Here is a 16,540-nt window from a genome sequence, read left to right as displayed (position 1 = left end):
GGGGGGGGTTTGGGGGGGGGGGGGGAGAGATAACCAGAGAAGACTGTTTCCTCCTGACTTGAAAAGCAGGATTTTTTACAGAGTCCTGGCTCCATCCACCTGAGAGAGTGAAGTCAGCACTTTCAACACGTGATGTGGCAGTCCTGACCCTTTATTTCTTAGTGTAACGTCATTCACTTCAGTGTTTGTTTTAGTTTTCTTTTATATAAAAACCTTGCAGGACGTCAGGCTCAGACAGTGTGTTGTCAAAGATTCTTGACTAATGCCACGGGAAATTTTGGCTAAATGTCTCTAAAACTGACTGAGTTATAGCCATATTTTGTGCTGGTTAATTCGGACTAATTCTAATTCTTAACTTGGATTAACTCCATAAGTTAATCAGTTGTAGATGTACATTTTAAATGATCATTTTCTGAGAGTTTCACTAAAATCTGCTCCGTGGTTCATGAAATGTTTCAGTAACAGACAGATCTGTGAACATACACACACACCAAACAAACCCAATATTCCCTCTTTTGACCTTTCGGCTGTGGGCGATAAAATATCTTTAGATTCAACCTTTAGCCATTTGCAAAACAAATTGCTTTTTTTCCCCAGCATTTCCTTCTTGGATCCTTTCCTCTCCTAACTTAACGTTGATATTCTTAGTGAAAGTGAAGAAACTCACAGATTCGCCTTAGTTTCAGAGGTTAAAAAGGATGTATAAATGCTTCCTTTCTGCAGAGTTGATGCATTTTCTCTTTAAATTACAATCCTGGTGTTTCACTCAGCCCCGTTCAGTTCAGAATCCCCATCATTCATCAGAGTGACCACTCAGAGATGCCTCTCGGTGTGGGAGGAGGACCCCGGGGCAGGGATGCACATGTTCTGTGCAGCCGTTTCCTGCATCCTCCCAGGCCATTTGCCAGCTACACGTTTTATCCAGATGCATTGCGATCTCTCTCTGTGTGTGTGGGGTCCATATGAATGTCGATGCCTGCCTATGGTCCAACCTCAGAGTCGGTTTAGGCTTTTGTGATGAGACAAGAGCTTTACATCTCAGGTGTGATGCGTGGATCTAAATCTGCATGTGTGTATTTGTGGGTAACAAATGCTCATGGTCTGTTGGGCGTAAGCAGACAGCTATAGATGTGATAACAAAAACAACAACAAAGGAATCAGTGTTAAAGCAGCAAACCTCTTCCATAAATCAGAAAAGTGCATTTAAGACAAAGCTTCGGAGCCTTTAGTCTCTGATCTTTGACCTAAGATTCTGTTTTGCTGAACAAAGCCGGAGCTCAGGAGGAGGATGAGGAACAAAGGATGTGGGCAGAGGAAATTTATTTAGATTGCAATCAGTGCCATCCTTTTTGGCTTTTCCTAAATAACTACAAAAAAAACCAAAAAAAAAAAAACCCTTGTTTGTCCATTAGCAGCATGTGTGTTTAAGTGCATTGTAGAGAACCTTGTGAGCACTTAATAAAATAATTAGTGGTTTTCTCCCCCTGTGAGTTCAAAGTAGGTCCGTGCTTTTGGCCGCTGGCTAGATGTTGCTCTTGTGCAACGAAAAAGAAAGAGGCTGTTTTCTCTGGTTGAGGTGTGTGTGTGTGTGTGTGTGTTTGAGAAACCCATGTCTCTGCCTACCGCAGCCAACCTTCAAACGACTTTAAAGGAACATTTTACCTCTATTTGTTCCCTAAATCCTTTTATTTCTCCAAATGGGTTCCTTCCTCTCGGGTCCAGGGACACCTGACCCGCCCGGTGGAGCCACAGTCTGAGGTTATTCTTGGGAACAGTTGCCTCAGTCCACTCACGTGTGCCGAGGACAGGTCAACAGGAGAGGATTAACCTCTCAGCCCGTCTCTTTGTTATCCGCTCTGCCATGGGTTCTCATGAGCCGAGTCACAGGCCCGTGGGTGTCATCTCTCTCTGTCTCTCTCTCACGAGCATCTTGACAGCACATGGAAGGGGAAATATTTTGTCTGTTTGAAGACAGATCACGGCTCGACATGGGCGGCTGTAAATTTTCAGACTCCAGACCCTCTGCTCCCTGATCCGTCTTCCTGTCAGTTAAAAATCCGAGACAAAGTGCAACTTTTGCCTCCCTGTCACGGAGCTCCCGGGCAAAATGTGTTCATCCCGAAACCAGAAGAGAAGCTTTGCATTGATTCAAAACCCTGCTGTGATTTGATGAGAAGATCTGCAGCATTTTTCCTTTAGTGACACTTTTCAGATCCCTAAATCTGTGTTTCAGATTAATTCTGAATCAGTTCTTCAGTATTTATCTTCTGCTCTTATTGCCTGCCCACATAAAAGGCAGGAAAAAATGTAAATGTGTGTTAGCAAAATATCTCATTTCCAAAATTCTGAACAAATATAAAAACCAAACAAAGTTTGTCACTGAGGAGGACTTTTGGATGTTTGAAAACGTGTTTGTTTTTAGATTTTAGGTCATTCATGTTTAACACTGAGGACAATGAAGCACTAATGTTTAAAGTCCCTTTCTTCATCTGAAAACCTCTCCTACCAGCACTGCCTTCTTACTTTTGGACTAAAGTGCACGTGTGCAATAAAACGCGACAAGTTTAACCCATCTTCCCTTCACAATCCTTATTTTCCCACCTTGCTCTGTCTGTGTCCCCCCCTCTCTTGCTCGGTTCTGGATCAGGTTCTGCTGATTCAAACAAGTGTTTTAAAACTCAGGGTCAGCCGTGCGGGCTTGGCCACAGAAGCTTTATTGCATTCCTCTGTTGGGCGTTCAGCCTTTCTTCTTGTTGTGTCTCTGTTTGATGGAAATCTAGAGAAAATTTCACGTCTGAGTATCGTGACACCCGCTGGATCTGCTCGTCTCGACTCGGGCTGCATGAGCTCTTTCAGATCTGATATGTATTTTTGAGATTGTTGACGGTTTTCATTCGAAGGCTGGAATAGGATTAGGCCAAAAACGCTCCAGCATTTTCCACATTTAACCACACACACACTGAACCTCTGAGCAGGCTTTAAAAGTTTGTCAGTGATCCCCCCTGCTAATGACACCCTCAGCTGTGAGAGCTGACCCCCTCCTGCCCTCGAGCCTCCCTGCCCCCCTGTCCTCAGTCCTTAATGAATGCCAGCGAAGAACTTGGAGTATTCCACACCTCTAAATCCACCCTCACACAAACAGTATTCTGCTCCTCCAGCAGGGACACAGCTCTGACCCCCCCCCCCAAGTTACCTGACTCCTGTCAGTCATGCTAATTCATGTAGGCAGCCCCATTTTCCCATCAGAAATAGGACGAGACTGAAGCGAAAGGTTCCGTCATCAACAGAGGGATCTTTGTTAGGAGTTTGACCTTTTTCTTGTTGACGAGACGTTAATTATATGTAGGTTTAAGGCTGTAGGTTAATAAGACAGACCTGTGAACTTCAAATTTAAAAAAAAGAAACTTGGAGTTCAAATTATTTGAATCTTAAACCGTAAACAATCTGATTTTCTCATTTTCCTATTCGTCTCTTTTGTTTTCTTACCATGATAATTAAAGGCCTAGCATTCCTTGAAAGAATGCATATCACCCGCTGCCTTTCAAGTCAGAAATTTAGACTAAGATCATTTTATTCAGCAACGGCAGAGTTGGAGTTGTTTAGGTCAAACCCTAAAAATAATGTTATGTGTGAACGCACGCAATATTCTCAGGCCCTATACAATCTGTTCTCACTCAGAATATGTGTTGTGAATGACTGTCAGCTACCACCATAACAGATTTTATCTCAATATCTGAAAATCTGACTGAGTTATAAACACTTTTGTGTTTACTAACATTAATTATCTGAGGCAGACGTATTAATTTGAACCGACTCCAAAACTTATTTAGCTGTAGATGTACATCCAAAAATTGTTCTCCAAATGTTTCATTAAAATCTATCCAGTGGTTGATGAGATGTTTTGCTAATAGACAGACTAGGTTGAATCATTCAGTTAATGGCAATGTTTTGAATAAAGATCTTATAAAATCATTTGGTGCTCAGAAAAGGTGTTGAGGACAACTCTCAGCTACTACCACCATAAGTTGTGGCTCAATATCTGTAAAATTGACTGAATATTTTAGCCATTTGTGTGTTTTCTAACGTCAGTTGGTTATGACAGCCACCTTAAATTGGGTTTACTCCAAAAGTTAATCAGTTGTAGATGTACATTCAATGATTGTTTTGTGAGCGTTTCATTAAAATATGTCCAGTGATTTATGAAATATTTTGCTAACACAAACAAATTCATGCATTCAAACCATTATAGCCCACATTTCACCTTTTGGTGGCAGGAGATAAAAATGGAGATGACTCTGCTATCAGCCCATTAAACTCTACTCTTGTCTCTGACCACACCATAATAACCAACCAAGGATTATGATACAGAAGATGGATAGTAGGGTGTCTGAGACAGCAGCCAGCCCAGACCCCCACCCCCCCATCCCAAAACTGTGTCCCCCTCACCAACTCTGTACCAGCGCTGAAAGTTCCTCCTTTGGTTCCAAAGTGTCTCAGCTGTTTCTGTCTTTTCCTCACCTGCCCTGGCGCCCTCCTCTACACCCAAGCCAAATAAAGCCTCTCAGCGACTTCTGTTTTCCTAATCTGTGAACTCTGAAAAAGAGACATCTCAACATGGGATGATCTCCCAGTGACAGGGAGAAGCTGAAATAACGTTCCCTGGAATGTCTCTGCTGAAACCACCGGACCACCCTGTCATCTTCCAGTTTCCCCTCTTAATCCCTCTCTCCGTCCTCCCGTCTCTTTGCGTGGCTCGTTCTGTTCCTTAAACGCCACGCTGAAGTACCTCCCAAACCGGTGGATGGATTTTAATGACATTTTCTGGAAGTAATCATTGTGAGCACATCTACAACAGATTCACTTTTGGAGGCAATCTGATTCAAGATGGCTGCCACAGCTAATCCACGGTGGCAAACACGAGCTGTGATTTTAAGTTTTGTTTTACAGATATTAAGCTAAAAATCTGTGTGGTAGTAGCTGAGAGTTATACCGAACACAGATTGCACATCTTTGGTTAAAACTTTGCCAAGCAAAACGATGGGTGATGCGTTTCTTTTCAAGGATTTGTAGTCTTGTTGTTTGTAGCTTTTTAAAAAAAAATTCTAAAAGAAATAAAACTGCAGGTCTGTGTTTATGTTCCTAAATGAATATGTGGCAAAAAACTACATTCACTTAGTCTAAAAGCTTTCTTTGCAACACAAACATGCAGATCCAGCAGACCTTACAGCCTGTGTTTAACTTCACTCACTTCTTTTCTAATTACAGTTGTGCATTTTGTGATTCATATTTACAGTAAAGACGGAAATTTGTAATTGATCCTCTATAACTCTTGGAATTAAAGTATAATAAAATGTACAGAAACCAGCCTTTGGTGTTATGCGATTTACTTTAGACTGAACAACTAGCTGTCAAACTATTGCTTTAATGCCACCTGGAATAATAACTATAGTCCAACCCAACATTTGTTTGATATTGTCTCTCAAAAACAGCTGTTGGTACTTGAACTACTTTTAATAAGCCCATTTCTTTCCCTCACTGAGGGAAACTTGTGGCTTGTTAAATGCAGAACCACTGAATCTTTTGTCTGAAATACATTGTTGCTTTAAGGCTCGACCGGTTACATTTCTTTGCTGACAATCTGGCAGATCTCAGATTCATAAAATTTTGTGGAGCTGGCCCACATTTAGCAGTTTTTACAGTGCTGCAGAGGAAGTTTTAGACTCGTAATACAGACCAGGTTTTGGTGTATTTTTTGAATCGTATCAGAGTTGTTAACAGTTGCTGCGAGGCTTGCATCTACTTCTGAGAGCAGACTGTGGGAATTAAACACCCATGTCACTGTTCCCTCTCTGTTTAACCTACACGCTCGTCTGCCAGATACGCCTGGACGAGTCCCCCGTTTAGCTGAGTTGCACATGAACTGCACCATATTTAGTCATCTCAAGTCACTAAACCTAAATCTTCACCCCCCTTTTCCTCTCTTTCATTTTTATGTCCTGTCTTCTCTGTCACTTTCTCTCCTTCTGTCCCGTTACTCCCATTTATCTGCGTCTTTTCTTTTTCTCCCTCAAGAAAGTTTGGTTTTATCACCGCCATGGCCCAAAACCAGTTTCTCTCTCCTTTACATCTCTTTTGCATCCTTATCCTCCCCCCGTTTCACCTCTTTTCTGCCCTTCTACTTCTATAAGAACAGAACAAGAGAAGAAGGGTAGAAGTTAGAATTTCATTTTCCTCAGACTAACATGGTGGTGGTGGGAGCTGGGCCTGGATGCTAATGAGCTGCTAATTCCATTGTCGTATCTACATGACCTGCTCGGTGTCAGGCCATCCAGATTTACCACAGCAAGTCTTTAGATGGTGTGTCTTGGCTGATAAACTCCCTTCTCCTCGTCCACGGACACTTTCAGATGATAGCTTTATCAAATCTGGCAAAGTCCTCTGACTAATAACCTACAAACTGGCTCATACTCAACCCTGCATTCAAAATACTTTATTTGTATGCTCCCGTCTTTGGCAATTCAGAAAACCACTACACTGTCCATGGTCCCACTAAAAAAAACTAAAAAGACTATTCACTATTCATAAAAAAACAGGTTCACTTCCTGTTCAAAAAGATATTTTCAACCCAAAAATGTTCCCTCCCTCCTAAGCCTTATGTAGTTCAAACTACACTCCTGACTTGTTCAGTTACTGCGAGGAAATGATCAAATGTTGCAACAGTAGATACTAGGCTCAGTTAAAGAGCTCCAAGGAGTATCTCTGAAGCTAACAAAATTATCATAAACAAGGGGAACACTGATCAGTCACTTTTATCTTATTTTTTAAATTAAGCTTGTGAAACCTGTATTATTTATGTATTTTTTCATATTTAACACTAATGTACAGTGATTTTTTAAAGTATAGGTCACAAAAACTTTTTTTTTAAGATCTGAAAACAATTGAGTCACTTCTTAAAATAAGAGTACAGTAAATATCTGACAAAAGACATGAAATGAATAAAAGAGACCAACCACAACTATTAGAAACTAAACTGCTGTTTGGTCACAAATATTTTGGCCCTAATGAATCCCAAGAACCTAGTTTTGTTTTTGCTTCATTTTGAAGTATGGTTAAGTGTACCGTGTCACACCGAAAAAGAGTTTTTAAACTTATATGTCGCTTCTAACCAGTTTCTCACATAAGACGCAGCTTAACTTTCTTCCAAACTGCCTTTCTGCTCTCACACTCTCTTTAACACCCAGTCTGTGCTTTGAGAGGGAGCCAAATGGCTGGGCTTAAGTACTTGAGCATAGAAGAGAGGTCCTATTTACAAGGCCACTTGCTTCTTCTTTGAGGGTTGCTGGCTTTGGACCCCTCACACAAGAAAAGAACAAAACTTTTGTATTTTTCCTCTTTTTTTCCCCCTCGCGCTTTAAAGCTGTTCAGACCTCGAGTGAAGTGGACACAGAAGCAGCCTTTTGTTGTATTAAGATGAAGAGGGATGCTGTAGCTTAAGAGGGAATGTGGGGGTAAAGTGGAGGTGGGTGTGATTCATTGTAGTTTAACCTTGCAAAATAGGGTTGGGGTGCCTTCTCAACTCCTCAGCTAGTGAATTGGGGGTCTTCTAGATTTGACACCCATTGATAAAAAAACGAGGATTAAGGAAGGAAAAGCTTCTCTATTTCTTTGCTCTAAGGCTTTTAAATCCTGCTCCCCCATATCTTTTTTTTTTTTTTCTTTCCTTTTTTTAGTGGCCTCTTGTCAAGCTGTGAGAATATAAATAATAGTCCAGGTACCTATCTGGATCCAAAGACTTAGAAAAACTTGAATGAAGAACCACAGCCTGCGGTCCTTCATAAGCTTCATTGGGTAATTCCTCTAGTGTGGAGAATAATCTTCAATAGCTATCACTTTTGGTCATTGTTTTGGTGCAGCGATTGGACATAATACTGCCCACTTTAGGGTCACTGCTGACCAACACTTGACTTAAAATAACTGATGCCCCATATGATTTTCAAATCAAAGTGCAAATGCACAACTGTGCTTTTGTCTTTCAGCAAAGGTTTGACTAGAGTCACACACGATTCACTGCTTTGAAGCATCACCGGAGATTATGGGGTGACTTCTGCTATGCTTTTCAAGCATGACCAGAAGGTGCACTCAGTTTTGACCCGAATACAAATACTGAATAGAAGACGGCATTGAAATTCAAGATGCAGTCACTTCCAACAACTAATGTCTCTCTTTAAATGGTCACTTCCTTTCACTTGGGCCCCCTCATCTAACTGTCTTGTCCTTTGACAGGCTTATAGTCAGTGGAAACATTCACTTTGAACTGTCTGGTACTTAAGATTCTATTTAATTTTCTTTATAAGGGCAGATATAATTTTTGTTGATACTGTTTTATGTAGTAGGTCAGTGTCATATTCCATCTTATAGCCTATTATGGTAAAAATATGTCTGTGACATTGATCTCTCTGTTTATTTCTCTTTCTTGCAGGACAGACTGGAGTGAAGGGTCACTGAGCTCAGACAGTCTCCTTCCACTGACTCACAGGGGAAATAGACGAAGACACATCTCTCCAGAGATACGAACAGATACTGTTCTTAACCCAGTCTTGAGGACACACAAAGGCTCATCTTTGTATAAGACTTGCAGTCCAGCACAGGCCCCTTTGAGCAGAATGAGGGAACCCTGGAGGTACCTGCTGGGCCTGCTCCTCCTGGTAAACTCGGCCTTCACCCACAGTGCCACCAATCCCTTCGCAGGGCAACAGACCCCTCTAGACCCTTGTTATGATGACACCGGAGCAGCCCGCCGTTGTATCCCTGAATTCATCAATGCTGCCTTCGGTAAGGAGGTGACGGTATCCAGTGTCTGCGGCCGGCCTTCGTCCCGCTCCTGCAGTGTTGTAGAGCGCAGCGATGAGCGTCCTTCTGTACGCACATGTCAGATCTGTGATGCATCTGACCCCCGCCGTGCCCACCCTGCTTCCTACCTCACAGACCTCAACTCGGCTCACAACCTCACCTGTTGGCAGTCAGAGAATCTGAACACCTCTCCGCACAATGTGACTCTTACCCTCTCATTGGGTAAAAAGTTTGAGATCACATACGTCAGCCTGCAGTTCTGCTCACCGCGTCCTGAGTCACTGGCCATATACAAGAGCATGGACTACGGCAAAACATGGATGCCCTACCAGTTTTACTCCTCACAGTGTCGACGTATGTACAACAGGCCCAACAAAGCATCCATAACTAAACAAAATGAGCAGGAGGCTCTTTGCACTGACGGCCACACTGACTTATACCCACTTTCTGGAGGACTCATTGCTTTTAGTACTCTAGATGGACGTCCCTCTGGTAAAGACTTTGACAACAGCCCAGTTCTTCAAGACTGGGTCACCGTCACAGATATTCGTGTAGTCTTCAGCCGGCCACAGCTCCCGAGGGAGCTTGTACTTGGGTCTGGAGGCAACAATGGAGGGAGGGATGATGACCCAATGGCAGTAACATCAACGTTACCAACATATTTCTATGCAGTGGGAGACTTCCAGGTGGGTGGGAGGTGTAAATGCAACGGTCATGCTTCACGCTGTCTGAAAGACAAGGAGGGCAAATTGGTGTGTGACTGCAAACACAACACAGAAGGGCCTGAATGTGACCGTTGCAAGCCCTTTCACTATGACCGACCATGGCAGAGGGCCAATGCTCGCGAGGCCAACGAGTGTCTGCGTAAGTGCTTCCTTCTTTTTGTGACTTTTGTTATTTTAAACGTGCAGACAACACTGTGCCTCTCGTGTTGCAGCCAGAAATTGAAGGAAATTCATGCTGAACACTAAATGATGAACAAGTTCAACAGTGTTGATTTGATTCTAACTTATATGATGGTGCTTTCAAGAGGTTAAAAAGACAAAAATATCTCCAGAATTTTTTTGAAGATTGTAATATACATGTTATGCACAATAAAATCATGTATAGAACTTTGCAAAAAAATTGATCTAAACAACTTTTAAGACAGGTCTTACCCTTCTGGACATTGATAGGGAACTATAACCTGTTGCACAGACATCACTGCAACTATTAAAAACAAAATCAATCAAGTTTTACTTGTCTAGCTGTACATTTGCTTAGAGTATGGAGAAAATTAGGAAATAATCAACAGTTGGACATATTTATTTGTTTGACTTTTTCTACAACTTATTTTCAGGATAGGAGTTCATACATAGAAAAATAAGCTTTGATACACATGCTAAAATGAAAAGGGAGGCAAGGCAGGTAAATAAGGTTTAACTAGGGAGATTTGATTTTGATGGACTGGCAACCTACCCAGGGTGTACCCTGTCTCTCAGCCAATGACCTCTGAAGAAAGGCAACAGCTCCCTGAGACCCTGAACAGGATTAAGTAAGGATGAATGGATGGATGCATCTATGTTTGAATATAATTTAGGTATGTCATGATGTTGCCAGAATATACCAGATGGGTTTGTTTTGTCAGGTGTGGTGCTACGCAATGATTTAGCGATCGACTTTTGTAGCGTCTCTGTAAACACAAACCCATGCATCGCCTTGGTTTGCCAACATTTTTCATTTAATGTTGAAGAACCAATGCTCACATCAGAACATCGTTTTCTGGACAATAAATTCTCTTTTGCACAAACAAGTCCAAACGGTGGATGACAACATCTTGAGTCATTGGCACATTGCTATAGCTAAGACATTGAAGAATGCTCTTTTGGCTGGGTTTGCCTTTGCTTCAAGACACGAACTGTTAAAGTCAAAGAGAAGTTTTTTTGAATTTTTGCCCCCAAATAATCAAGGCAATTTATGCATCAAGTTCTGTAAACTGATTATTTCTGTATTGGATTAAACACTGTAACAGACTTTTGGTGTCCTATGTAGTGTTTACATCAAGTGAGTGACTGCACTGGTTTAGGGTTCAGTTCAGTCTTGTATTTTTTTTCTCTAATATGCTGATGTTTCTTTGGTATTTTTACAGCATTTCCCTGCTAGTATAAATAAACACAGGTTGAACCTAATTTAGGTCAATTTTGCTTGTCATAAGAATTTGTTAGCGTAGGAAAATAAAGTCATATTAGTTACCACTGTCCCTGTTTTAACCTCTTCTCAATGAAATGAAATTACAGCTAGAGAGAAAGCAAGAGAAAAAAAAAAGCAGAAGTTAAACATTGTATATTTTTCTAACATGTTGTAATTGCCCAGTGAGCTGGTCTGAGAACATATTTAGCACTGAACAGGGCCAGATTTGTTTAAAGGGGACAGAGTGACAGAGCCAAAGAGGCATGGCCTTTTTAGACCTACGACGGCCAACAATTTCATCCTTTCCTCTTCGTGTACTCTGAAACTTCCCGTGCCAACCTCACTTTGGCTTTGCACGTGTCTTTGAAAGCCTCATTTACTTGACTCACAGATACATGCAAACTCACACACACTCACACGCCACCCCCTTTCTGTAACAATATCCTGTCAATCCCTCAGTGTTTTCCCCCTCGTACTTTTGCACACGCCCTTTTTCAAACGTCCCATAGCTGTTTCTGATGTGTTATACCTGCTTCCCGTAAATCTCCCCTTTGTGGGATTTACATGTCACTTCTATCCAGAGGTTCTGGACTGAACACCCAGATTTTGCTGGCCAATGTCAACGACCTATTCCTTTAGCTGATGTGGTATGGTTATTGCTCTGTGCTGCTTGCACGCTATACCTGCTCATTCATTCAGGCAAGCCAAAAATCAGTCCCACTTGTCCCCAGTTTTGTGTTCCAAATGTGTCTTTACAGCAGTTTAACAGAACTACTTTCAAAGAATTTCTTATGTAGAAGGAAAAAGCTGCTACACAGGCGTTTAATGCCACATTTTAAAAGCACCAGGCTCGGTTGATTTGTATATCTTCCTGACTCACATGTAGAGGCTGAAATGTGGGTTTAGATCTCTTACCACCGTCTCACGAAGGTGTGGATTTTTAGACGGGGAAAAGTGTGTCAAAGTGGCAAGGTAAAGATTTGAGGAGTCCCTAATATATATCAAAAAGTCCTGAGGGTGTTTGGATTGGATGCGGTGACTGGGATTTGGTTTGTGGGCTATTAGAAATTCAGAGTAGGCAATGGTTTCACACCCTATTACTGAGTCAGTTGGTCCTCTTTATTGCTTGCTGTACAATTGTCTGTTACCACATTATATCATGAACCACTAAACAGATTTTAATGAAACTTTCAGAGAATAATCTTTGGAAGTAACTTTTGGAGTCAACCCAGTTTAAGTCAGCTGCCATAGCCAACTGGCCTTAGCAATTACAGAAATGGCTCATTCAGTTTGACAGATACTGAGCTGAAATTTGGTGTGGTAGTTGCTGAGAGTCATTCACAACACATACTCTGAGCGCTAACGGATCATGCAAGAGCTTTAAAACTCACTTTTATTCATTTCCATTTAATTTTGCCATACACAAAACAAATCTTTGACTAGCTTGTTTGATTGTTTTAGTACTTTCTTAAAATGTTTGACATGCCCTGCATCAAGATACCATCTCCTCTCTTGGCAAGCTCACGTGCTGCCTCCAGACACAAGCCGTGCAGACACACGCCCATCTGCTGCCTCCCTCTCTATGAATCCTGCCTCCAGACATTGGTTTACAAATCCCTGCTGAAGTAGTCCAAGACGGCCGCCTCGTAAAAGAGCACGTGTGTTTGTATTGAGGGAGGCATGATGGAAAAAGCTGTGATTTATCTGTGCGGAGTTTGAGCCACAGGACAGAATGAGGAAACAGATGGATAAGAGCTATTTGGTTTCTGGCTGTGATGGAGTATTGGCTTTTCTGCTGGCATAGCCGAAGCTGTAATGTAAATACTTTTATGTTGATTTAAAAACGCGGGACACTATATCATGCCGTAATAGACTCTGCCAAAGTCACTGTATAAGATGAAGAGGCCTCTCATGGAGTCAACGACGATGTGACATCCTGAGTAGATGATAATTTATGGTGTTGTTGAAGCTCTCTGCTATTGGCTCTGTCTGCAGCTATCTTGGGCCTGCTTGGCTGCAGCACCAAGCTGTTCTATTCTGCAGCCCTTCCGCTCCCTCATTTGTACTCCAACCACAGGAAGTCCAGAAAACTGCTCTGGGACTCCACGAGCTCGAGGCCAGACACCATCCATCGCTAATGGACCAGCCAAGCCAGGTCTACTTCCAGTGTTGTACCAGACACGCTGGTATGCATTCATAGCATGAAACACTAAGGTCATGAGAAGACTGTTTAAATTCCTGTTTTCTATTGATGTGCCAGAAATGCAGGTGAGCTGCGGCTGGTTGTAGAGCCGAGGGTTCCTACGCTGCAGTGTTTGGGTGTGGTGTTGAATATTTGGAATAGGAAATTTGACATCTTGAGTCCACAAGGCAATGAGTAATGTGGTGTTCTGGTTTTGCACGAGAATGCAAGTTTCCTCGGAAATTAAATCAACCAACCAAATACCTATTCACTCTAGAGTCTCATTGAAAATCAGATCATGTCATCACCTGTAAAGAAAATGCACAAAAATGGTCAATAACTCAAAAAATAAATAAATAAAATTACCTGTTGCTATTAGATCAGGCCTTCCATACTAATAAAAGAGCAGTTGTGTAAAAGGAGAATTTTTTTAACCAGCAAAACAGATTTAAAAATTGCAAGCTTGCTCAAGCATTTTAAGGATTTTGTGTGGCTTTGGTGGGCTCAGCCTTCTGGCTAGAAATAAGGGGACACTTAACAGATGGGTTTCTAAGGGAAAGTATTGTGATCCAGCAGCTGTATGCGTTTGTCAGAAGAAAAGACCAGCCAGGAACACTTGCTCAGGAACAGAGCTCAGATGAACTTTTCTGATCTGCATGACAGAGCTGGAAACTCTGAAGAACACAGAAGTGCAAGCTCTACCTTTTTTTTTATCTCTCTTTCTCTCCCTCTCTTTATTTCCTTCAATGACAAGGCGCAGATGGTCATTTGATGCTGATTAGAATTTCAAATATCCCTCCCCCCACCACATCTCAAGGGCAAGAGGAGGTCAGGCCCATATTGCAGCCAAACAGCAGATTTGCCAAGGCATTTTTTAGACCTGGCATTTAAAAAAAAATGTTTTCACTGCTAAATGCACCACCATCAAAACCACAGCATAGTTTTTTGCGGTTAGATGGTTTGGATAACCAGAACTTGACTTAAGTCTTTATTTTCTCAATCTTAGCCTGCAAAGAAGATGGTTTTGTGTGCTCTTTGTTTCTTGCAGGGTCGTTTGGTCTTAAATAAGCCATATACGTTCCACACATTATGATAAACTGGTGAATTCAGGTACGCCCTTTCCTTATAGTTATGGTCTCCAATCTTTTTTGCATCACAGACCAATTTCATACAAGACAAGTTTCCCAAGAAGTTCTTCAGAAGTTTCTTTTTCTCTTTCTTTTTTTAATTTTTTGCTAGAGTTAGCTTGAAGGTTTGTTAATACATAAAAAGAAACTGAATGAGTCAAGCGCAGAATATTTATACATTTTAAAAATAGATTTTTTGATAAAAGTTTTTATTATTACGGGCAGCCATGAACCAAATGATCCATGGACTGGTACTGGTCTTTGTCCTGGTGGACAGCCCATACCCTTAGTGTCCACACTAAGGGTATGGGCTGCCTCAATTATTTTTGTGATGTACAGAGGGTGAACAATGAATCATCTCAGATGTAGAAAAAACAGATTAGTTCTAAGCAGATAAAGGAAGGCAGAGACTAGTCAAGAGTATAGGCCAAGACAAAAATTGATTTTTACCATTTTAAAATAACTCCAATAAAAAAATTCACAACTTTTCATGCAAACATCATTTTATAAACCTTTGCACTGCAGTCAGTTTTGCATTACATGTTTATTCCAGCAGAAATATGTTAAAATATCTGCCTGAAGTGGCCCAGGCCGCAACAACAATATTACTGCTAGCTGCTGCTAGCTTGCAAATAACCATAGAATTCTATAGAAATAACTGCACAATGCAAAACTGATTATGTAAAAATTAATAAAACATTATAAGGGATATTGTGCCGAGCAAAGGAAAGGGAATTTTGAAAAATAATGTTTTTGTGCTTTCATATCCACAGAATGCATTTTTTTAAAATGCCCTTCTGGGAGATTTAGTTAGCATGAAACAAAAGAGCTCCACCAAGCCAGCAAACATAAGGTGCACACGCTTATGTTTTGAGTGTGTTTGTCTTCCAAGAATTTAAAGGCAAGAGAAGCAAGAAAGCAGCAGGGTTGGTTCAGTGCGATTGGTTTGTACTGCAGCTTTGCCCTTTGCTTTTATTCCCTCTGTCAGTGTTTCAGTTTTGGTTCTTGGCCAACCCACAAGAGACTGAGGATGCTTTTCTCATTGTGAAAAGCCACCCATAAAGGCTTTCGGGCAGGAACAGAACACAGTGAAACAAACGCTGGGGACAGGAAAGTGTCATATAACAACATTATTGTTAGGGAGGTTAAAATGCTGCCTGTTTCTTTGTGTGCACACGTGTGAGAGCGAGCTACATGTAATCTAGTGGAGCAAAGTTGCATTTCATCACAGTGCCAAAGCAAACTGGTGAAGCTGCAGAGTGTGCCCACCCTGCTCTCTCAGGCCCACACTGACTCTCTCCCACAGATGGTAGCAATCACCTCCTGAGGTGCCCGTCACCGCCGGCGCTCTCTTCCTCCCTGCCCATGTGTAACTGACTTATGTCAAAGATTAACTCTTTGTCCCGACATACTCTCGTCTTCTACCATTTAATTTTTTTGGTTTGTTTTAGCTAAAAATCAGTGTTTTCTCCTGCTATTCATTTCTTGGTGTTTTGGTAACAGAATTTGTTCATGCTGCTGCAAAGCTCCTGTTCTTTACTGCATGAGAAAATATGTGGTTTTTGGCCATCTGCCAGTGTTACTGGTGGCAGCCAGATTCAGAGGCTATTAGGAGAAAATAGATTTCTGTTTGTGAAGTGTAAGTGCAGCAGCAGTTACTTTCCTTGGCTGACAGTTACTGTCACTGTTATTTAAACTGACCACGGTTTGTAAATTAGTGACTTTTTTTTAAGTGTCAATATTATAAAGAGCAACAAACTTGTACTTCATTAACTTAATGTTGACAAGTGCTGCTATTTTTTTGTTCTTTCAAAAATTCTGATTTCACATGCATTTCATTCAGAGATTAAGCAAAAATGTGAAACTTATTGTAATTTTTCCAGGTATAGTATGTTTATTTGTCTACCTAAACTCAGTTTGGAACAACAACACTAACATCAATCAAAAAAAAGAAAGATCTACTGACCAAATAGTAACAAAAAGGTCTATATCAATTCTTTACAAAACACATATCACATAACAAATCTCAGTTTAATCTTTGTATGTGGCAGTTTTTCCCAGCAAGTTTTCCCCAGAATTTTGGACCTTTGTCCAGAACATCTGCATACATTTTTGTATATTCATGAATGAGAAATGCATAAGGCAGCTGTGTTTATCCCTTTGGTAAAAAATCAGACACTTGCCTGCTGTTTTAGCACAATCCAAGTAGTTT

General features: G+C 41.2%; 1 protein-coding gene and 1 long non-coding RNA gene across 3 annotated transcripts in view; one reads left to right on the top strand and one right to left on the bottom strand.

The window, feature by feature from the left end:
• The window catches only part of ntn2 (netrin 2), a 43,697-nt gene that overhangs the window by 3,001 nt on the left and 24,156 nt on the right, over positions 1-16,540 (top strand). For both annotated transcript variants that reach the window (XM_017418347.3, XM_017418345.2), the window contains exon 2: positions 8,480-9,714. In XM_017418347.3, coding sequence (XP_017273836.1) covers positions 8,664-9,714 — 1,051 coding nt within the window. In that variant the 5' untranslated portion in view covers positions 8,480-8,663. The remainder of the gene's footprint in view (positions 1-8,479; positions 9,715-16,540) is intronic.
• LOC112450573 overlaps positions 1-16,540 on the bottom strand; it is a 134,068-nt gene that overhangs the window by 101,024 nt on the left and 16,504 nt on the right. The gene's annotated exons all lie outside the window — the stretch shown is intronic.

The sequence above is a fragment of the Kryptolebias marmoratus genome, linkage group LG17 (genome assembly GCF_001649575.2).
Source record: "Kryptolebias marmoratus isolate JLee-2015 linkage group LG17, ASM164957v2, whole genome shotgun sequence".
In the NCBI taxonomy this organism is placed as follows: Eukaryota; Metazoa; Chordata; class Actinopteri; order Cyprinodontiformes; family Rivulidae; genus Kryptolebias; species Kryptolebias marmoratus.
The sequence above is the reverse complement of the archived record's forward strand: the minus strand, read 5'-3'. Positions and strand labels throughout refer to the sequence as shown.